A 21,326-nucleotide genomic window follows, 5' to 3' on the forward strand; every position below is an offset into this window, starting at 1 on the left:
ACTTCCAGACGCGACTGACTTGGCATCGTCACCGTCCTCGTGCCGAGTGCCATTGGAGCGACGGTCTGACTTGTCACGTCTCGACGAGCGGTCGGAAACTACGAAGCCCGCGTCCCTCTCTTCGTCGCGAAGGCTCTTGGAACGGCGTTCCGACTTTTCGCTCCGCGAAGTGGGTTCAGAGATAACAGAGGCCACATCTCGATCGTCATGTCGACTGCTGTAAGACCGGCGTTCGGATTTGTCACGGCGGCTCGACGGGTCAGAAACCACGGAGCTCGCATCCCGATCCTCGTCACCAATGTTCTTGGATCTCCGGTCAGACTTCTCACGTCGGGTTGTGGGGTCGGAGACAATGACGGAGTTCGTGTCTTTGTCTTCGTGCCGACTGCTTCTGGAGCGGCGGTCCGACTTCTCGCGACGACTCGACGGGTCGGACACCACAGAGCTCACATCCCGGTCTTCGAATCTGAAGCGATCCCGTTGAGACTTGGTCGGAAGATCGTCCCACTCTCCAAGGTCGTCATCGCGGGTGCTGCTCCGCTCAACCATGGGGGTGTAATCGCTCTGCTTCTCGACGTCGGTCCATTCATCCGAGCTTTGCTTTGACTTCTTGGATCTCTTCTTCTTCGCGAGCGTTTCCCACGCATCTTCAGTAGTCTCCTGAGGCCCGCTGGAATGGGATCGCTCGCTCTCTAGTAGCTTTTCGCGGGAAGCGGCGGTCTCATCGCGAAGAGATCGCTCACTGGGCGGCTCATCCTCATCTTCTTGTACGACAATGATTTCGGATTTTGATGACTTGCTTCTCTTTTTCTTTTCCTTCTTGCTCGACTTGCTAGTAGCGGCTGGCTCGTAGTCAGCAGGAGCTGTCTCGGATGCTGATGCCGCAGAGGCAAGAGTTTCGCCAAAAGAACGAGGCGCGTCAGAGATGGCTGGCAAGTCCCACTTCGGTACGTCCTGGAAGCCACGATCCTTGGGGCCAGGCGCAACGACAGTTTCGGGGCTCTGGGGGGTATCATAGAAAGCACTAGGCTTCTCGTAACGAGGAACTGACCCGTCTATGGGGGCAGGCTCGTTCCACAAAGTCATCTCAGGGGCGCCGTAGTAGCTGTGCGGCCTATCGTGAGCAGAAACTGCATTCGAATAGGGATTCGACCCAGAGAGCGGCGTAGGCTGGGGGCCTCCATATCCATAGTAAGTATGCGGCCTTTCATAAACAGGGCCGGAGTCGTTGAGGGAGACCGGCGCATCTTGAGATGTGGCTCCGGGAACATCGTAGTAGCTACGAGGCTTCTCATGATCAAGGGGTGTCTCTGAGGAGGGGGTGGGTGCTGATCGCGATGAAGCCACGGGAGTGTCGTAAGTCTCATCGGCCGGCGCGTCGTCCATGCTTTGCCTCTTGGCAGCCTTCTGCTTGCGCTTTTCCTTCTTGCTGAGCTTCCTAGGGGATTCGACGTCCTCGACAGGAGGCTCCTGTTCCACGAGACGCGTTTCCTTGACCTTCCCCTTGTCACGGCGCTCTCGTGCGCGGGGGGACTCGGTAAAATGATTGTCTCCCAATTCCCTCTCGGCAGCCGGCGTCTCTGGCACCTCGCCAATGACGAACCCGCTATCCGCAGGGGCGGGCCCTTGAGACCCGTAGATGCCCAAATCAGTCACGGTCTCGGCAAAGGGCTGCTGGTAGACCATCGGCTCGCTTTGTCCTGGAGGGCTGTCGCGGCGCATGTAGGTAGGATTATCAATGACAATGTTCGGGTCAAACCCAGTGTCTTGCAGACCGGCAGCCAGTACAGAAGCAAATTCAATGTCATCTGCAAAAGCGCCAGGCATCCTCGAGGTTTGAGGGCTGGACGGCTTGGGGCCGGGGGCTGGAGGCAAGTCGTGTTCATCCTCGAACGGCTTGGAACGCTCGTGGGAAGCAGGGGGGGCAGTAGGCTCAGCGTTGGGCTCGGTCCCGCGAGATTTGGGCGACTCGGGAGGGCTATGCCTCTCCCTATGCTCGTCCGGCTTGCTCTCAAAGGGATCGCGCATATCAGGGGCTGCCGCTGCCGCTGCCGCCGCCGCTCCAGTGCCAACGGCCGCAGAGATGATGCCCCACGGTGAGCTTTTGCCCAGCTTCTTCTTCTTCTTCGACTTGCTCGAAGTACTGGAGGCAGACTTCTTGGGGGGCTCTGGGCTCTCGATATTGAAGCTCTTAGTCTCGTTCTCGCCCCAGGTGACCGACTTGGCAGTGGGCGTTGTTGGCCTTTCGATAGCCTCGCCTCTTGGTCCCAAAACAATCTCCGTGGCCGGTACAACGTCGGATGAGGGAGCACCGACTGGCTTGACTTGTCTTGGTTGAGGGGCCTCCTCCTTCTGGCTTGACGACGATGGCTCTTTCTGCTGGTCAGGAGCCGGCGTATGTCGCGGCGTGACGACAGGTGTAGGCAGGACAAGGTTCAGGAGCGGTCGTTCACGCTCGCAAGAAGGATCGCGGGACTGGAATTTCGGTCCTTCGCCGGCTGCGAGTTGGCGACCAGGGAGGCTGAAGCGGGAAAGCTCTTCGGGAATGATGATATGATCGATGCGAACATCGGCGTTGGGTGCGTCGTACGGGCTCTTGTCCTGATGGTGGTGGTGGTGTTCCATCTCGGGTGGCGTCACAATCGTGACGACCTCGGGGCCATTGTCGTGTTCCTGCCACTTGCCGACAACGGATTCGTCGTGAGGAGACGCACTGCGGGACCGCATTTCTTCCTTGGCAATCTTGCGTGCAATGACGGTCTCGCGGTAGTACCTGTCAGCCTCCTCCTGGACGGCATCCTTGACGGCCTGGGATTCATCATGGGAGCCATCCTTGGTAACCTGGTCACGGCGATGCCTTCGTGATCTCTCGGCTTCGGCGGCGATTGCGGCGGCGACGGCAGCCGCGGCGATGGGCACAGTAGCGTTCTTGGCCTCGTCGTAGATAGACTTGGCGACGCGCTCCTCCTCTTCGATTGAGTCTCCACGGCGGCGAGGTCCAGGGGGGCGGGAACGGTCTTGGGCAGCTTGCTGGTACTGTTCCAATCGCTGCTCGAGCTCGAAGGAATCCTTCCGGCTCATTCGCGACTCCGAGTAATCCGGCTTTCTTGGCGGAGAGTTGTCGAAGCTAGGCTCTCGGTCGACAGTTACGACCTGCGGAGTCAAAGGTCTCTTCGGAGTGGCGTATTTGGGCGTTTGAAAGGCATCATCAGCAACCTGGAACTGAAAAGGGTCAATAGGGGCTTGTGTACTGGGGGCATCGGGTTGCTCCACCCCATATTTATCCCGGGGTAGCTCAGTTGGTCTCTCTGGCCGCCCTGTCTCCCGGCGGACATCTACGGCTACCGTCTTACGTTCCTCCCGGCGAGGTTCTTTGGGTTCCTCACGAGGCCGGCGGTCATCGTTGGGGTCATACTCGACTCGGATCTCGTCCCCTTGGGGCAATCTGTAGACTTCCGGGCGAGGATCACGCTCGGTCGCACGTCTCTTCAAAGCCTCATAGGCGGGATCAGAGCGGCCGACGCGTTTCTTGTCTCGTCCGTCGACTACGTCCGCGTCTTTACGCCGATGAGATCGGCGAGGGTCATCTTGCTTGCGGGTTTCGCGGTCCTCCAGTTCGACCCTAATCAGCTGTTCCGGTTCATCCTTATGGCGGCTCTGCTGAGGATCGTGGGGGCCTTCTCGCCGCTTTGAGGCTTCGCTTTGAGGGCCGTCACGACGCTCACTGCGATCGCCAGAGTCTCTGCGGCTATAAGCCCTGGCCGCGCCAATGGCGGCGGCTGCGAAGCCTACACCAGCAATGGCGTTCTCTGCGGCACTCCTCCCCTTGGGCGGCGACCGGTGTTGTTTGGTGCGCTCATCTTCCTCGAACCTCTCCGCATCATAGACCTTGGACGAGACGGGGACAATGGGGATCGGCTGCTGGATGGGGACTGGCTCCGGCCGAGCCCGTTGCGGGAGATCCTGGCGAGATGAAACTACGGAGCCACGGTCGTAGTCAAACCTATCCGGGTCTGAGGTCGGTACGGGGTAGATGCGTTGCATCGGCTGCTTCCCGCTCTTGGGAAGTTCGACCTGTGCTATCGTCTCCTCGTGATGGCGGCGAGAAGAGCCAGCGGAACGTGGGTCTTCTTCGCCGAAGCCGCAGGGACTCTTGACAGCCCCACGAAGAGAGTTGACTGGACCAAAAAGACGCGGGTCTACAATGGTACTCCTCCGCTCGGGCGGCTTGATCTGCTCTGGAGACTCGGATGAGATTCTAGCCGACTTGGGCGGCTTGAAGACGGAGCCGTAGGCCAGGCCGTTGTCCGATTCGTCCGTGGTAGACTCATCCTCGGAGGCCGACTCCCAGTCATCATCCGAGGATGAGGCGGTTTGATTAGGTTTCGAGGTAGCAGATCCCCGAGCTTTGCTGTCAGTCTTGCTCTTGGGGCGGAAATGGCCGAAGGCGGCGGCGGCGGCTGCGGCTCCAGCGACTCCAGCGACCTGGGACGTGCGAGACTTGGAGGCAGCTTTCAGGTCAGCCTGGTTCTGCTTTCTGGCTATGTCTTGCAGCTGGCGGCCAATGTTGAGGATTTCTTCGTCCGTCTTGTCCCGAGGGGCCAGGGGCGGCCGGTGAGAGGCGTCAACAGCATCGGCGCGGTGTAGCGCAGGGCTCGGGCGGCCTTGGGGCATTGGGCTAGCGCGCTGGCTCTTGTCGCGGTCAACATAGCCGCGGCCATAGGCCATATCGGAGTTCACCGAGGATGAAGAGGAATTGCCGAAGGACAGGATGCGGGCCTTCTGCTTCTTCCGGCGACGGTGTTTGCGCTGCTCCGAAGGCGCCCTGAAGAATGTGCTAAAAACTCCGCCGAATTTGGGGCTCTTGGCTGAGATGTTAAGGAGGGAGGATGAGGTAGAGGAGGATGAGGATGAGCTAGAGCCACCGCGGGGGCGCATCGTCTCGGGTTCGCGAGGTTGTTGGTATGTCTGGGGCTCGACATATGGCTGCTGTTCGGTATAGCCTAGAGGATTCACAAAGACCTCTGTTGGAGGGTATTGCTCGGGGTGAGGGTATGATTGTGGTTGAGGGTGGGTGTATCTCTGAGGGTCGTCGTATCTCTCGAGACGGGCTGAGTATCTCTCGGGTTCGGGGTATCTCTGAGGGTCAGCGTAAGACTGAGGGTATTGCGATTGAGAGTACATGTGGGGGAGCGGCTGTTGTTGTTGTTGTAGTTGTTGGTATTGCTGCGACGGGCCGGGGATGGGGGAAAGGGTGGTGGTGGTGGTGGCGGCGGCGGCGGCCAGCTGCTCACGAGAATCACGGCGGTCTCTTCTTCGCCGCCGAGAGCTCTCGGGGCTCCGGCGACGCGGATCTCGCATCATGATGGCAAGGGCGTATCGAACCCTGCGATGCGCATTTGTCGTGAAGTGCACGCGCGATGGAACTGACGGGATTGACGACGGTGTGGGGTGTCGTCGGCGCGTTGGGAGGGGTTCTGTGTTTTTTCTCAGATGATTAATGGCAAGGCTGGGGGGGGTGTGGTGGGAAGCCTTACGCAGACAATAACCTGGTGATGTTATTGTTTTGTTTTTCAAGAATAAGCGACTACCTAGGCGGGACAAGCCATGAAGCTATATCCCGGGGGTCTCCCCCAAAGATTGGCTGAACGGGGGAGGGGGCAGAACTGGGCAGAGAAGGGGTGGCTGGGGGGGAACCATCTGGGACGATGGGCGCTGGGCACCCACGAAGACAGGCTAAACCCGTCCTGGCTCGACAGATGAGTAGAGAGCCAGAGGCAGCAGAAGGGTGGCGGGGCCACCTAGCGGCCCCCTTGTCCATTAAGACGAGGTGAAGCAAGGTGAGGCGAGCTGTCTCTGATAGCAGTTGGGACGAGAACCGACGAGGATTGGCCCAGAGAAACGAGCCACCTAGGTACATTGCAAGGTACATACATGGTCAGGGTTCGGATACTTGGTACTTGTACATGGGCAGTAGGTACATCGCTACCAACTAGGTATCTAACCTGGTAGGTAGGTAAGGTGTAGGTAAGGCAGGCAATTACCTACCTACTGCACGTCTGTCTGTTTAACCATGGGACCCTGTCAAATTGCGGATCCCTCTCCTCTCCCCTCCTTACCTCGCAATCCAACCTCAGCTTGTGCAGACGACCACCGTCGCCATTCACACACTCGTCTTGTTCTTTTCCCGTGTGCTACCTGTGTGTTGCAGTAACGTACGAATACACTATTGTACGAGTGTCATAGACCCCGACATGCTGCGTGGGGAGCAACCCGACTCGTCTCCCCCCGCACTTGGTTGCCAGCACATCTTTACCGCCTCTTCCCCGAATATTTCTTTTTCCCGTCATCGTGAGACGTGGTCAAGGTCGCACCTATGCTGACGAGACACGACACAGAATGCGCCTTGACTTCCGGTTATCATTCAGTCGCAGATGCCCTGCATTGTATCGAGTACACTCTTGGCCCAACCCTTCTGACGCTCGCTGCCTTCGCAATGCCGACGAAAGATTCAGAGAGATAGAAACAAGCAGGGATTTCACGTCGCAGCTGCAGCTCTACTGCAGCTTGCCCGTCCAGGTCACCTGCGGCAACACGTGTAACCACTCCGACAATCGCTCTGCTGTGTCGTGCGAGATTAGCTGCCTGCCCGTGCCAAACCTCTCATCGCCCAACGCCACAGCTGGGATTTCGCTAACCGCTCTTGATTGGTCGCGGCCGCGGCTGCCGTGCGAGAGCCACACAATGGGACACTGAGGCAGGTCGCGTATCGCGATGGCGCCAGAAAATATTTTGGCAGAAGGGTGCGAATATTACTGCGGCTGCATGGCGGCCTGAGCCAAGCCATGGTCCCTCACACGATCGATCGCGATTCGTCTTCGTTTGAGTTTGGGGATAAAGGGGGGGAGGGGAGGGGTTCGTTTCTCGCCTCGCCGTCCGCGCCTCCATAACAGATCCGGTTATGCCGGTTGACGGCTACGGACGACCCGGCGACGGTCCGCAAATACTGCGGAACCGCTCCGAACCACTCGCCTCCACCCCCTTCCCACGAGAGGGCGCCGTGCCGGCCAGGGATGACTAACCATGTTGACTCCCACGGCTCTTTCTTCAAGCTTCCTCCCACTTGCCAATTATGGCATTTGTTTCTGAAACAGTCAGATCCCTTCCGACATGTCGCTGGTATGTGCGTATGTGGCCGCATTGTCCCGGAACTGGCTCCGACAGAAGGCCAAAAACTAACATGTCGGGATCGTTCCGACCGCACCCACGCTTTACGCACTCTCAGGCGCACGGGGTCTCCTGGACGCGTACGTATGAAAAACACAAGTATGGACAAAGTGTGCATGGTCGGATTGAAAACAGGCCTTGGCCTTCGTATCTGGCTACGCCTACACCCATCGCCATGATAATTCCACTAAACGACAGCCTGGCAAAGCTCCAGCAGGAGTACTCTGGTGCCATCAGAACGGTTCTGGTTGTTACCGTACTGATCATCGCGGCCGTGTCCCTGCAGGAATATTTCAAGCCGGTAGGTAAGAGGAGGGCAAAGAATGGAGAATGGCCCCGTCTCCCTCCTGGCCCCCCGAGCCTCCCTCTCTTAGGCAATCTCCTACAAGTCACGGACGCCAAGGACGACCCGTTCAACAGAACCGTACGCTCTTCCTTCCCCGTTTGTCACTGCTGAATTCGCCCGCTCACCTGCTCCCAGCTGCACTCCCTGTCGCAATACGGCGAGATGGCAACCTTCCACCTGGGCTCCAAGACCTGGGTCTTCCTCAACAGCAGCCGCGTCGTGTCCGAGATCATCGCCAAGCGGAGCAGCCAGACCAACACGCGCGCTCCGATGCCCATCTCCAACACCCTCGTCGGCCGCGGCCTCAAGTCGCTGGTCCTGCCCCAGGAGCAGTGGACTGAGCCGCGGCGCGTGATGCATAGCCTGCTCAGCGGCACGGCGCTCCGGCAGTACGGCGAGTGGCAGGAGCTCGAGAGCACGCAGATGATGGCCGAGTACGTCATCCGGCCCGGCGCGTGGTACAGGCACCACTACCGATATGCCAACTCGGTCATCCACCGCATCGCCCTCGGGGAGCGCATGGTCAAGACGCCCGAGGAGCTCGTTGAGATGCAGAACGCCGTGACCTTCTTCGTCGGGAGCATTGGCACCAGCGTCGTCGACTGGTTCCCGGACCTCGCCAGACTGCCACGGTTCCTGCAGATCTGGCGCCCCCACTGGAAGGAGGTGGGTGACTGGAACTACGACCTGTACAGCAGGTGGTACAACCCCATCAAGGAAAAGGTCGAGAACGGCACAGCCCCGCCGTCCTTTGTCCGCGACGTCCTGCTGAACCCGGACACGCGGTACAGAGGCAGCCACGACGAGGGCATGTACGTCGCCATGTCGCTCATCGAGGCCGGCAGCGACACGACCAGGGAGGCGCTCAACATCATGACCATGGCGGCGCTCGAGTACCCCGACGTGTTCGTCAAGGCCCGCGACGAGGTGGACCGCGTCTGCGGTGTCGGTGAGCACGCCCGGCTGCCCACCCTCGCCGACATGGACGAACTGCGCTACATCTGCGCCATGGCCAAGGAGGTCCTGCGCTGGCGGCCCATCTTCCCCCTCACCCCGGACCACACGGCGACGCAGGACATCGAGTTCGAGGGCTACTACTTCCCGGCCGGCACCGGCTTCACAATCAACGGGCCTGCCGTGAGCTACGAGTGCGAGGCACCCGAGGACTTCGTGCCCGAGCGTTGGCTCGACGGCCACGAAACGGACATCGCGCACGGCCTATGGGCCTTTGGCGGCGGCCGCCGCATCTGCGTGGGCTACCGCTTGGCCCAGCGCAGCCTGTTTCTCAACATCGCCAGGCTAGCCCAGTGTGTCGACTACAAACCCGTAAGTCTTTTTTTGTTTGGTTTTGATCTTGTCTTTTTTTTTTTTTCCTTTCTTTTTTTTTCACCCTGTTTCCTGTTGCCCGTCTCCTACGCCGTAACCCGACCCCGAGCTCACCAACGGTTCCCAGAACGGCCCCTACAACAGCCACATACTGAACCTGGATGCGGCCGGCGAGCCGTTCCCTGTCAAGGTCACGATGCGCAGCCCCGCCTACAAAGCGCTCATCCTACGCGAAGCGGAAGCCGCCGGGGTTCTGGAGCACGCGAAATTGTTCCGAGATGAGGACGGCTCCCGAGTGGAACTCGGGAGCGAAATGTGTAGGTTTACCAACCGCCTATTCAAGCATCTATAATAAAGTGCTTTGGTGTCATCCTTAATTCATCGTGTACATGGCCTGCGTTCCCGACTTTTTTTTTTTCTTCTTCGGATTCAGGGGTTAAACGACTCGAAGCCCGGCATCTCCCACCCGCGAAAAAGTGACAGGGGATCGGGGTCTAAGAGGAGCGACACGTCAATATCTCCCGGGGAAGACCAGCTCCCCGTCACGTCCGCGCAGAGACTCGGGTCGATGTGCTCGCCCGACGGCTCTCGTACTAAAAATCAAATAAATAATCAACATTGGTTCCACCGAACTGTCCCCGTCGAGCGCTCTCTTCCCATGGCGTGACTCACCTGTCAGCAGCTGCGTGACGGCCATGTCGATCTTCCGGAGCAGGTCCAGCGACTTGAGGGCGGAGACGCTGACGTTGGCGATGCTCTTGAGGATCTCCTGGCAATGCTCCCAGGAGGCCGCGACAACGGCGTGATCCAGCCGCGCCCAGAGAGGCGGGTATATGCGGCAGACGATGAGGACCAGGCCGGCGGTGCAGGCGTCTGCGAGCTGTCAGCTGCCGTGACGCCATGTATCATGTAAATCAAGGACTAACCCCATTTGGGGGAAGTCGAGAGGAGGGATGGTTCCTCACATAAGCTGTTCCACCACCACGCCCCCGTCGTGTCGGTCTGGTAGGAGCCATTTACCAAGGAGATGAGCTGGGAGGCCGTGTCCACGCATACCCTGGCGCACTCGGTTGTAAAAGGGGCTCGGAGGCCCTTGTCTGGCGAATTTCTCGGCGCGGGCTCGCCGAGGTCGGGTTCCTGGCGAGGTCTGGCAAAGGCCGCCGAGAGCTTGGTCAGAACCGGCCGGTGTAGCGTGAGACGCACGTAGAGGAACCTAGGTTTCGGCAGGCTCAGCACATATGAGAGAGAAAGAGAGAGAGAGAAAAAAGAAAAGAAAAGAAAAGACAAGGAGGAGGGGTTGTTTTTCGGCAAACCGACCTCGCTTGAAGCACGTGCTTCTGTATGGCAATGGTTTTCGGGTCTTCCGGGGCCAGCAGTCCCTCCGACGGCGACACGGACTGCCACGACAGGAAGCGCGGCACCGCCCTCTCAAAGTCGTCCAGTCGTGTATCGAGCTCGACGATGGCGTCGAGGCTCGGCATCCCGTCCGCCGCCGCCGTCGCGCTGCCGGGGCTGCGGAGCCGCTCGTTTTGCTGGCAGCTCCGCCAGGGCTGGTATATCTTGCACAGTATGTCTTCCAGCACCAGGCTCAGCTTGAAGCTTTGCGAGTTGAATTGCAGCCTCACTTTCTCGGCGTCCGTCTCGGTCATGGACTGCGGCCGTGGCAGCAGGTCGTTCATGGCAAGGCAGGCGGCCACGGTCGGCCGGCCATACGTCATGCTCACGAGACTGGTTTTCGGTTAGTTGTATTTTTTCTTCTTTTTTCTTTTCCTTTCGAGACTCTATTTTTCTTTTCTTTTTTTCCTTTCCCCCACGGCATGTCTACCGAAAAGACTCACGTGTCCATGATAACGCATCCTTGCCACGTCCGTCGCCGGATCTCCTTCTCCAACGTCGCGTTCCCGGGCTGCCGGGCCGCCTCCATGTGGAGGCCAAGCCCCTGGGCGACACGGCACGCTATGCCGATGGCATTCCAGCACCGGTCCGGGAAGGGTGTCGCCTGCATCATAAGGCCGCAGAGGAGCAGCGTCTGCACGACGCCTAGGTTGTTCTTTTCCAGCAGTTCGATACCGAAGTACTGCCGGCTACGGAGCAGAAAGACCTCGATGCCCTTGGCCTTCTCGGAGGGCGTCAGGTCCGCGTAGTTGCACGCGAGGGCGAACATGGAGTTGAGCGCGCCGTGGAAGACGATGGTCCGGGCGTCGGCGCCGGGGGAGCTGCCCAGGCCGACGCCGCGGAACCGGTTCGCGGCGGCGTCGGCGTCGGCGGCCGTGGCGGGCCGCCAGAGGGTCTGGTACCCGTGCTCGAAGGCCGGCCAGTGGAAGACCGGGTAGAGGTAGTGGATCCTGCGGAAGTAGATCTGGATGAGGTGATCGGCGAACGGCCGGGGTGGGAGGAGGAACTTGTCAAAGTCGGCAAAGGGCAACCGGTCGGGCACCGGCGCGGCCTGCTGGTGGTTCCTGAACAGGGAGGAGGGTTCGGCTCTCGAGAGGAGCGGATTCATCGCGCTGTAGGCCTCCTTCAAAAAGGACACGGCCGAGGAGCTGCCGTAAAAGTCGTCTTCCGCGTGGTCCGGTGTGTCTTCGAGCTTGTCTTCGGCAAAGATAGTGCCCATGGCCGTCACTCTCCTAGGTTCGCCGGAGTGCTCCATGCCGATGCCTGAATATGGCGAAGGTAGCTGGACCGGCGATTGATCCATCATCCCCGGCGCATCCACCAGGCCGGGCTCGCGGGCCGGAGAGGAGTGCTTATCCAACAGCGAGTGAGGGCCCGGCTCAGTGGTCTCGAGCGTGGTGATGTCAATGCCATGGGCTATGCAGGCTTGCTCCAACTTGCGGATGCGCTCATGAAGAGTCTTTGTGTAACTGCGGGAGGTCAGCGTGAACCCGGACAGGCAGCCATTCTCAAGAGCAGTGAAGGGCTCACTCACTCATCACTACACGCGGTCCTCGCGTTGCCGGCCTTGTAGACACATTGCTCCAGGTCCAGAGACCTGCGCTGGCAGGTTGAGCAGATGGGCTTGCCGCCGTCGCAACGGGCCTTCCGCTCCCGGCACGGCTCACATGCCAGTGCAATCTTTCGACGACGTTGACGTTCCTGTAGCTCGGGCGGCATCGCGAGAAAACGGCGTCCTTCTGCCGTGCAGCGTCGGAAAGGTTCCGGATGGGAGCAGAGCAAGCAACCCAGGCATGACACATACTTGTCTACTGCCCGCGGAGCTCTCTGTCTAGAGTCACTTGGCTAATCAGCTGAGAACTGAAACAGGAGTATCGTGGACGGCCGTCAGTGCGGGGTTGGGGGAGTTACTGCTAAGTCCACGGACATGGTCTTTTTTCAATATTGTTATAGATCGGACGACGAATTCACCCAACGGACACGGAACGTGAGAAGCTCCTCCCCCCCAGCTCACCATGGTCTCTAGTAGTCTAGCTCAGCGGCGCGCACATGTCTCACCAGTGTCGAGCTCGCAGGTAAGTCGTGTTTTCTGCGTCTCACTAGTTGCGACGTGGGTCATGAGGCGAGTCGATGTCAAAATAAAAAGATCTTACACGCAACAGCGGCGACTGTGAGCAAGCCGAAACAATCAATACAAGACTTTCTTGACCGTGCGCTCAGCAACCTCAAGTAAGGAAATATGTACTAATCCAAGTCTCTTCGGAGTTGTGTTATATACATCCGGCAGAGTGGCGTGAAGCGAAAACACAAAAAGAAAAAACCCACTTCATGCCGATCCTGGACGCTTCGGATACCACAGAACATATGAACACGACGGGAGAAAATGGACGCCAACATCCGTCTAAGCGTTATTCACAGCCAACCCCTACCCCTGCCTGCCCAAATAACCCCAAGCCGCCAGCCCGGTCGCCGCGAGAAGGACGATAAGAAGCCAGTCGCTAGGCCATCGCTTCCGAATCGAGGAAACCATCGTGGCCGGTCCCTGTCACGTTCAGTCAGCACAGATCGCCATCATTGCCGACGTCGATCATCCTCGGCGACGGCACGCGCGGGGGGACAGGGGACCAACTTACAGCATACTCCCAGTGCGAGTAGATGGGGAACAGGCAGCGGTACCAGAAGTACGCCTGAGAGTAGGGGTAGCCCATGGCGTTCCACTTCTTCAAGCTGCCGTCTTCTCCCTCGATAAAGTACCAGCTGCGGCAGCCCGAGTTCCAGACCGTCTTCTGCAGCGCGTTCTGCATCTCGTCCGTGTAGTCCTCCTCCGCCTCGCGCCTCACCTCCGCCCTGGCCGCGCGGCCCTCCAGCACCGGCTTGAATACGCGCAGCGAGTAGTTGATGTTGTTCTCCAGGGCCATGATGGCCGACGTGTGTCCCGTCACGACGTTGGGGCCTGGAGGGGCGTGTGTGTCCTATTCAGTCCGCGTTCGACTTCCCAAAGAATGCAGGGGACGGGCCCTGTACTCACCTAAGAGCAGGACGAAGTTGGGGAACCCGCTCAGCGCTGAACCAAGGTAGGCCATAGGCCCGCCGAAGGATTCCCAGTGCCTCTGCAAGGTCTCGCCGCGGCGCCCGACGATGTCGATGCCGGCCGCGAACTCGTTGGTGTGGTAGCCGATGGCCATGATGATGACATCGGCCTCGATCAGCCCCTTGTCCGTCCGCACGCCCTCCGGCACGATCTCCAACGGCTTGTCGTTCGTCAGCGTCATGTTGTCGGCGTGGAGGCTCTCGAGGTACCCGGCGTCGAAGATGCGCCGCTTGCAGCCGACCTCGAAGTCCGGGATCAGCAGGTCGTGGTATTTCTCGGGCGCCGTAGCCCGCATGTAGCCCTCGGTGATCCGCTGCTGCTGCTCGCGGAACATCTTGCCAGCCCTCGTCAGCGGGAACCCTAGGAAGGCGTACTCGGCTATGGCGAAGACGCCGAACCGCTGCAAGGTCGTCATGCCGGGGATGCGATTCACGACGAAGCGGACAAAGTCCGGTACCTTCCTGTCGATGGGCGGGTAGATCCAATGCTTCGACCGGATGATCTGCGTCAGGGACTTGACCTTGTGGACGATGGACGGGACGACCTGGGCCGCGGTGCAGCCGTTGCCGAAGAGCACCACTCTCTTCCCCTCGAGGTCGATGTCCGGCCTCCACTTGCCGGTGTGGCAGATGACGCCCTTGAAGGTCTCGGCGCCCGGCACATCGATCTCGTTGGGGGTCACCAGGGCGCCCGTTCCGACAAATAGAAACTGACACTCGTGGAAGTAGACGGCCCCCGACTTGAGATGGCGGATGGCCATGCGCCACCTCGCCCGCTCCTCGACCCATTCGCAGCGCTCGACCGAGACGTTGAAGGCCATCTTCCTAACCAGGTCGTACTTGTGGGCGACCCGGTTGAGGTAGTTCCAGAGCTCCGAGTAGGTCGGCAGGACCCTGCTCCAGTCGGGGTTGGACTCGAACGAGAAGCTGTACAGCGCGCTGGGGACATCGCAGGCGCACCCTAGACGACGGGGGCTGTAAATGTCAGTCGTTCTTGGGGGAAACACCATGTCAAAGCTGATGAAGATAGGCTGTCCCCTACCTGGGTACTTGTTGATGAACCACGTCCCGCCCAGCGTGTGGTGCCGCTCGAAGAACTGGATGTCCTCAATGCCGTACCACCGCTTCAGCTGCGCGCCCGTACCGATGCCCGCGAAACCGCTTCCGACACAGGCGAACTGGCTGTAAGTCACCTTCTCGTCCTTTCCGGCCTCAACGTACCGCGCCATACTCGGGATGTTGTCGGTTGGTAGGAATGCGTGCGTAGTTGTGGCGGTATGGATATGGAGAAGATGCTGAGAATCGAGACGTGATTACATTTGCATTTGTTTGTGCGAAAACCGCGGGGCACAAATTTCAATAAATACCAAGTAGCAGAAAGATCCCAAGTAAACTCTCCAATATATTCAAACGCCGCGGTTTCTTCCCCGTCCCATTTGTGACGCGAGCTCTAATTCACTCCGTACGCAGCTATAACACGGGCTCGGGTGCTTTCCGTAAACGGACGTTGAAACGTGTGCGGAAGCGTTCCTATTGGCGCTGAGGGTCGGAACCATCCCGACAAAGCTGTTGACCCTCGCGGAGCAGGGGGCGGGAAGGTTCTCGAGCAAGCTTCAGATCACCGGGCTCGCTCTCATCATCAGGCTTCGAGTATCGGATGTTATGCGCGAGGAAAGATGGTCGCCATGGAATACTCTTGTGTTTTCTTTCAAAGCTCTACCCCTACCTGGCACGGCTTAGATCATGTGCGAATCATTGGACGTAGTTCATTCAAGCGATGTATCGTATTAAAGGCGAAAAAGTATGATTGCATCGGAGCTATTGACTACAGTAATGAAACTGTTCGTGCTACAATTATAGCGTCTTGATAGATCCCCCCCTCGGCTCACACTCTGGCCTTCAAGTAGCGCTACGGCCTCCCGGCATTTCCAACTTTCCGGTCTTGCTGTTGACTGTTTGATAGCCGGCAAGGTCAACCGTGAGCTTCTGGGTCTCTTCCCTGGCCATCCTTAAGAGCCACTCGGGTCCGCCCCGCTGGCAAATATAGGGCTGTCATTAGTCTTTCCATGACGGGTCTCAGATCAGCGACTTACCAACATGGCCACGTATCGCATGATGCCCGGCATGTAGATCGTCTTCCCGAAGCCACTGTAGAGAGTGTCCACGAACAACCGGGCTACCGTTTCTGATTCGATAAGCGGAAAGAGGAACGGCGACTGCCCCGACCGGTCGCTCCTGAAAAATGGCGTCTTGATGAAGCCGAAGACGCCGAGTGTCAATCGCACCTTGGGCGCTTGATTGACATACCTAAGTTCCAGTTGGAGGGCCTGTATAACCGCATCAGCAACTTACAGGGTGTGGCTGGCTCATGTTCTCGTAAGCCTCTCGACGCATACCTCGTGGAGAGCTATCAGCCCGGCCTTGGTGGCCGCGTAGTCCGCGATCCGAGCGGGCGGCATCATCGCGCTCATGGACCCCACGTGGATGATGTGGCCGTGGTTCGACTTCACCATGTGCGGGAGGAACTCCTTCACCAGCAGGAACGGAGCGACGAGGTTCGTGTTGATCGTCAGCTCGACGTCCGTGTAAGTCCCGTCCATGACCGAGAACCCACGCGAGAGGCCGGCGTTGTTCATGAGCACGGTCGGGTTGCCCACCTCGCGCCTCACGCGTTCGCACAGGGTCCTGATTGCCGCCTTGTCGCTGAGGTCGCACTGAAAATATCGCACATTCGCCTCAGGCGCCGGCCGCCAGGTAAGAGGGACGTAGTCCACGACGACAACCGTCGTGCGGGGGTCGCGAGCCACGAGCTGCTGGGCCACGGTGGCGCCGATGCCGCTGCTGCCTCCGGTGATGAGCACCACCTCGTTATCCCAGTCCCATGTGTCGTCCCTCGTCCAGTTGTTGGCGGTCCACTTGTTCAGCTGCTCGTGGAGCCGCAAGGCCAGACCGGCTGCAGTGAGGAGCCATACCGTCAGGAGAAGTTGAGGGAGACCACTATGCAACCCGCGGGCACCGAGCGTGTCCGTTTTCAATATCCAACTCACCGCCGCTGAGGCCGGGGCAGTGACCCCGGGGTTGAAGACGGTGCTGCGAAGCACCGTAGCAATCGTGTCGATGTTCCAGTGTTTTATTATAGATGACATGATGCGTACGCGTCGAATGTCACAGTCTGCACACTAGACGGTAAGAGTCCCAGCTTGGGTTATGTCTTGATCCCGGAGGACAAGAAAGGAAATACGTGCCTAGGATTTTTGTTCCAGGAGTGCAGCGCAAGCAGACAATTGACTCTGCGTCCGTCCGCCCGTCCGTGCATCGTCGTCGTCCAACTCGAGACGATGGAACGATCCCGCCCCCCGCCCCCCATGGCATCGGACCAATTCCGACGCTTCCAGTAGCTCCCCGTAATAACGCATCAACAGGCAAGAAGCTTTGCGTCAGCACGGTATGCGATCTTCAAATGCCATGAACACCAGTCAAGCATAGGGGCCGAGGGTCGATATGTCTCGGTCCCCCGCTCGTAGCCTACCCCTCCCACTAGCGGCCCAACTCGGGGTTCCAGCTGAAAAGCTAAACAAGACAATTCATATTCGCACCTCGCGTCGCCGAGGGCATTACGAACCTCCCCCCCTCGCTGTTATTTCGCATACTGTCCAGCAGCCAGAGTCGCATCACACCCAAAATCCCCATCATGGCTTCGGTGCAGACCCCACTAGGTCCCTTCGGGCTGCTGAACATGCTTATCCGCCTCCTCTTCGGTGAGTTTGAATCGCGTGGCAACCACTACGGTCCGGGCCGCCGCTTACACACACATGAACAGTCGTGCCTCTCTTACTCTTCACCGTGATCCGCGGGCTTCCGATCGCCATTCGCCGCGGGGTCTCGATCAAGTTCTGGCTCCTGAGCGCTTTCTACCGCGTCGTGATGGGCTACCTCAAACCCGTCGAGATACAATACCTTGCCGCCCCTGCGCGGCGGGTTTATCCGACATGGCTTGCGAAGAAGAGGACTAATGCCTCACGTCTTGGGAACGCCAATGCTCTCAACCGGCTAGTTGAGGATGTCGAACCGCTCGGTGAGGTGGGCGCCCGCATCATGTGGCTCGGAGACCGCAAGAAGGCTGCGAAAGTCGTGCTCTTCTTCCACGGGGGTGGATACGTCGCCCCCATCTTGAAGGGCCATTTCACGTGGTGTTGGAATTGTTACGTCGGCGACGGTCCCGGCGTGAAGGGCGAGGTAGCCGTCGCCATCCTCGAGTACACGCTCTGCCCGCAGGCACAGTACCCGACGCAGCTGCAGCAGGCCGTCGCAGCACTGAACCACGTCTTGAAATCCGGCATCGCGCCCGGCGACCTAGTAATGGGGGGGGACTCGGCCGGGGGCAACCTGACCTGCCAGGTGATCAACCACATCCTTCGCCCGCACCAGGAGGTCGAGCCTGTCCGCCTCCGAAGTCCGCTAGCTGGCGTGTTCATGGTCTCGCCACTTCTCACCTTCCGGACGGAGACGGCCTCGTTCCGCGATAACGGCCACGTAGACATGCTCTCAGCTGCCATCGTTAGCAGAGGCAACACGTACATCTTCCCGGTCGAATCTCTCAAGAGGCGGGCCGCGAACCCTCACCGACCGCTGCCTCTGGACGGCGACTCCGAGTGGTTCGGCGAGATCCAGACCGTCGCCAAGGCGGTCTACTTCACTGCCGGTGAGCAGGAGGTGTTCCGAGACGATGTGCGGGCGTTCGCGGAGGCTGTGAGGCGGTGCAACCCGGACGTGGACGTCAAGCTGGACGTGGCGGCCAACGAGATCCACGATTCGATACTGCTCGAGTCTGAGCTCGGCGTGATAGGAGATGCCACTAAGAGGATGAGGCAGTGGGCTTCCAAGTGTCTTGCGTAACCCCGATGTCTTTGTGCCTAGCGGGCCATCGTGTAGACCTAATTAGCAACGTATCAGCTTGTCTTCCTGGCGTTACGAAAGAAATAAAGGACATTTCCTGTGACATACCTTAGGTTGCTATAGGCCGCCATCCCTTTACCAAGGCCATACATGGCCACGCTTCCTCTCGACGTCCCACTCGGGTAAGCTCCAGCCAGTTGCACTGTGCAAGAAATAAACCAACTGCAATGTTATGTAAATGTAGCATCGTCGAGCACTGATCGTCGACTTGGTCAGGGATCCGGTGCATCAAACAGAGGTTCATGAACAAACAAAAGGCTGCCGTCCGGCCCGTTCCTTCTCGTTGGCAATCATTGTCTGGTCCTGGATGGTTGGCATGGGCCAGTCTCGTGCCAGGCCTGGTGATCGGTGTCGCAGACCTGCACGATTCGACAGTCTGTAGAAAATGATGAGTCGACCTAGCAGAGGGCTGCGCTGCCGAGGGTTCCAACGGCCACCGAGAGAGCGCTTTGCAATTCCATCAAACAAAATCAAATAGACCAGGGTAGACTCGAGCCGAGGTCACGATACCCGAAGGTGCTTGGGGCAGAAGGCGGGGTGGGTGTCTTCGCGTCGCTCCTTCCGATCGACAAAACAGCGCCCCTTCCGTCATCAAGTACCACTAACAATCGACAAACGAATGCACGTCAAACACGCAGCAAGGACTCAGGTCAGGAACGGAAACGGAGAAGAATAAGTGACTAGATAAATGCAACTTCGTCCAATCTCTCCCCTCCCCTCCCTTCCCCTCCCTCTAATCCATCAAAACGAAGAAAAAGGAGCGTATCCGATTCGTCGCCCTGTGAGACCATCCCCCAGGTATTACTCAATAGCCGAAGCCAAGACCCCCTCCCCTCCACCAACACGGGAAGGAAGCACTTACGCGATATTTACATGATGAAAACTAGCCAAAGGTAAGGGAACAACAGAGACAAGCATGTCACTTCCCCTGGGGACGAAACCCCTAAAAGCTGCCCGCTGCGCGTTCCACAATTTGCATTTGAGGCTCTTATCCTCTCTTTTGACGACACACCCTCCTCTACCTGTCCCGTTGTAGTTCGTCGTGGGTTGTTTAAATCAACGTCGCTCGTCTGCACAGCAAACACCGCCCCGTCCGATAGTATCCAAGCCACAAGTTCATGCTATCTTATCTCCTCCATGCGCCACACACACACACACACACACACACACTTATCGCGCTCTGCGCCCGCACGCTCGCAACGCCCGCAACGCCCGCAAAAACACCACCCTGCCCACCTCTTGCGCCCGCACGATCCATACACTCGGGTTTATCGTGCCTTTAACCCTCTCACCCCAACGGCGGGATCTCTGTCGCGCGTGCAGCACCTAATCGAAGGAGGTTTTTTCTTCTTATTTTTCCTCCCCTTCTTCAGAGATAAGCTAGGGGGGTGGTTTGGTTCTTCCCGAAATCCGGGGAAGCGTAAGGCAGCTTGCGCCCGCACGATCTCGGGAAGGTCGTGCAGCTTAAATGTACATCGTGAGCCGCATCTTGAATATGACTTCATTCTTCAACGTCTCTTTGACGACGTCTCCCCAACTTCGCTCCATCGGCCGTGCTCTTTGCTTGCCAAGGGTGCCGGAAGATGAGCTGCTTCCAATTTCCCACTAGGCGCCCTCGCACGCCCCTCCCTCTCTTCCACTTCCACCTCTTCACTCTGACTGACTTCCGACTTTTCCCATTCTTCCATTCTCCCGCTCTCCCACCCTTCCACTCTCCAGCCCCAGCTCATCCGTTCGCTCCGATTTACTTTGCATTACCCCCTTTGCCGACCAAGAGATAGGGAATCACAATGTCCGTACAAGGGGGTTAGTTACATGGACTCCACGTCCTCTCGTATCTCCCCCCTCCTTGCGCCCTTGATTGACGCTCCAAGATGCCGAAAAAGACTGTACCCCCAAACTGTTGCTAGTTTAATCCACTGTCTCGACGGCGTAACAAAGTGGGTATTGTTCAATCCGCGAAAGGGGGGGAAGCACTTGCTTGGGGGTCGCAGCTGGGTTTGTCCATTCAGAGCTGGATTCCTTATCTCTGCGGGTGGAGACCAACACACCTAAGAACCACGACCCGACGCCGAGCTAATTAGTGTAAGGGTAGCGCAAGCGGGTGCCCGATCATCATGGAAAACAAGGATTATCGGAAATGCGAGGGATGCCCAGGCAGGGGGTGTTGCCTGATGGCGACGCCTGTCGCTGCTCACTAGCCATCCATCCATCCATCCATGATTTACAACCCTCCAAAAATCCACCTCACGGTCAGCCCCGATAGCCTACGATGTACTCCGTACATGGTAGGCGATATGGCAGGGGGAAGAGCATGGCGCTGGCGGCAATTGGTTGAGGACCTGATTACCAACTGCAACGTCCTATAACGGCCATCGGCTTATCCTCATGATGCCGCGGCGCTTGACCTGGCCAGAAACACCGGTTCGCCCCAACACGCAACACGGCGCATCACAGTAGGCCGTGAGCTGAGGGCAAGAGGCACCACAACCGTCTCATGGACAGACAGCCTCGGGACGAAAGGAAATGAGGGACGAGGTTCCGGCCGAGAAGGCCCTGCGGTCGCCCGAGCCCGACCTGGCAGAGCCCGCTCGCTATGCTTGCAAGATGCCAATGTTAAGGGCCAAGGACGGCTGTGTTGTCCCCAAATGGAGTAAGAGGACGGGCCAGAATGCAAGAAAGGAAAGAAAAAAGCAATTAGAGAGAAAGGGGGTACCTCATTTCCTGGCCACCTTGTTCAGGGATCGCCTGAAAACTCTCGTCTCTTGAGTCGCGCGCGGAAAGTCTGAGCTCAAAGCCTAATCACCCATCCTCTTCTCGTCCAACAGTCGAGACGAGAGAAAGAAAGTGGGGAAGCTGCACCGCCTCCTTGTTGTATCTTCAGAGACGAATGTTAAAAGGTCGGGCGACGTGCTGAACTTGACCCAGAGTTGGCCAATCGTAGCCCAGGCGACCGAAATAAAGCTTGTGCCAAGGTTGACGACTG

General features: G+C 58.5%; 7 protein-coding genes across 7 annotated transcripts; 3 read left to right on the top strand and 4 right to left on the bottom strand.

Moving 5' to 3' along the window:
• Window positions 1–2,451: 2,451 nt before the first annotated feature.
• Window positions 2,452–5,361, bottom strand: LY79DRAFT_476514 (uncharacterized protein; the record flags this gene model as incomplete). Its single annotated transcript, XM_060553238.1, has 2 exons — window positions 2,452–3,740; window positions 3,795–5,361. Coding segments are annotated over 2 exons (2,856 nt in total), but the record flags the coding sequence as incomplete, so codon positions are not given.
• A 2,041-nt stretch (window positions 5,362–7,402) lies between these two features.
• LY79DRAFT_503781 (cytochrome P450) lies at window positions 7,403–9,251 on the top strand (the record flags this gene model as incomplete). The annotated part of the gene is made up of 3 exons (XM_060553435.1): window positions 7,403–7,651; window positions 7,709–8,899; window positions 9,027–9,251. 3 exons carry the CDS (start codon window positions 7,403–7,405, stop codon window positions 9,249–9,251), a joined length of 1,665 nt encoding a protein of 554 aa, XP_060420567.1.
• Window positions 9,252–9,295: 44 nt separating this feature from the next.
• LY79DRAFT_676045 (fungal-specific transcription factor domain-containing protein) lies at window positions 9,296–12,013 on the bottom strand (the record flags this gene model as incomplete). The annotated part of the gene is made up of 6 exons (XM_060564462.1): window positions 9,296–9,492; window positions 9,572–9,772; window positions 9,865–10,112; window positions 10,217–10,627; window positions 10,738–11,763; window positions 11,829–12,013. The coding sequence occupies 6 exons, from the start codon at window positions 12,011–12,013 to the stop codon at window positions 9,329–9,331; spliced, it is 2,235 nt and encodes a 744-aa protein (XP_060420568.1). The 3' UTR covers window positions 9,296–9,328.
• A 573-nt stretch (window positions 12,014–12,586) lies between these two features.
• On the bottom strand, window positions 12,587–14,613 carry LY79DRAFT_620917 (monooxygenase; the record flags this gene model as incomplete). Its single annotated transcript, XM_060562058.1, has 4 exons — window positions 12,587–12,836; window positions 12,928–13,247; window positions 13,323–14,345; window positions 14,427–14,613. 4 exons carry the CDS (start codon window positions 14,611–14,613, stop codon window positions 12,720–12,722), a joined length of 1,647 nt encoding a protein of 548 aa, XP_060420569.1. The 3' UTR covers window positions 12,587–12,719.
• A 562-nt stretch (window positions 14,614–15,175) lies between these two features.
• On the bottom strand, window positions 15,176–16,765 carry LY79DRAFT_532469 (short chain dehydrogenase). The gene is made up of 3 exons (XM_060556295.1): window positions 15,781–16,765; window positions 15,478–15,711; window positions 15,176–15,418 (listed from the first exon to the last, which is right to left on the bottom strand). The coding sequence occupies exons 1-3, from the start codon at window positions 16,528–16,530 to the stop codon at window positions 15,284–15,286; spliced, it is 1,119 nt and encodes a 372-aa protein (XP_060420570.1). The 5' UTR covers window positions 16,531–16,765; the 3' UTR covers window positions 15,176–15,283.
• Window positions 16,766–17,075: 310 nt separating this feature from the next.
• LY79DRAFT_664455 (alpha/beta hydrolase) lies at window positions 17,076–18,280 on the top strand (the record flags this gene model as incomplete). The annotated part of the gene is made up of 2 exons (XM_060562888.1): window positions 17,076–17,142; window positions 17,205–18,280. The coding sequence occupies 2 exons, from the start codon at window positions 17,076–17,078 to the stop codon at window positions 18,278–18,280; spliced, it is 1,143 nt and encodes a 380-aa protein (XP_060420571.1).
• Window positions 18,281–19,347: 1,067 nt separating this feature from the next.
• On the top strand, window positions 19,348–20,125 carry LY79DRAFT_5736 (uncharacterized protein). Its single transcript, XM_060559487.1, has one exon. It carries the CDS (start codon window positions 19,478–19,480, stop codon window positions 19,925–19,927), a length of 450 nt encoding a protein of 149 aa, XP_060420572.1. The 5' UTR covers window positions 19,348–19,477; the 3' UTR covers window positions 19,928–20,125.
• Window positions 20,126–21,326: the final 1,201 nt, after the last annotated feature.

This window comes from Colletotrichum navitas, assembly GCF_030913465.1.
Source record: "Colletotrichum navitas strain CBS 125086 chromosome Unknown LY79scaffold_1, whole genome shotgun sequence".
Lineage (NCBI taxonomy): Eukaryota > Fungi > Ascomycota > Sordariomycetes > Glomerellales > Glomerellaceae > Colletotrichum > Colletotrichum navitas.

What these genes read in the sequence shown, in the direction of transcription:
- LY79DRAFT_532469 (XM_060556295.1), bottom strand. Translation starts at nt 16,530, where the DNA reads ATGTCATCTATAATAAAACACTGGAACATCGACACGATTGCTACGGTG. An exon ending in GGCTGATAGCTCTCCACGAG is followed by an intron (nt 15,712 to 15,780) that starts GTATGCGTCGAG and finishes GCGGTTATACAG; the next exon opens with GCCCTCCAACTGGAACTTAG. An exon ending in TGCGATACGTGGCCATGTTG is followed by an intron (nt 15,419 to 15,477) that starts GTAAGTCGCTGA and finishes TATATTTGCCAG; the next exon opens with CGGGGCGGACCCGAGTGGCT.
- LY79DRAFT_5736 (XM_060559487.1), top strand. Translation starts at nt 19,478, where the DNA reads ATGCGCCACACACACACACACACACACACACACTTATCGCGCTCTGCG.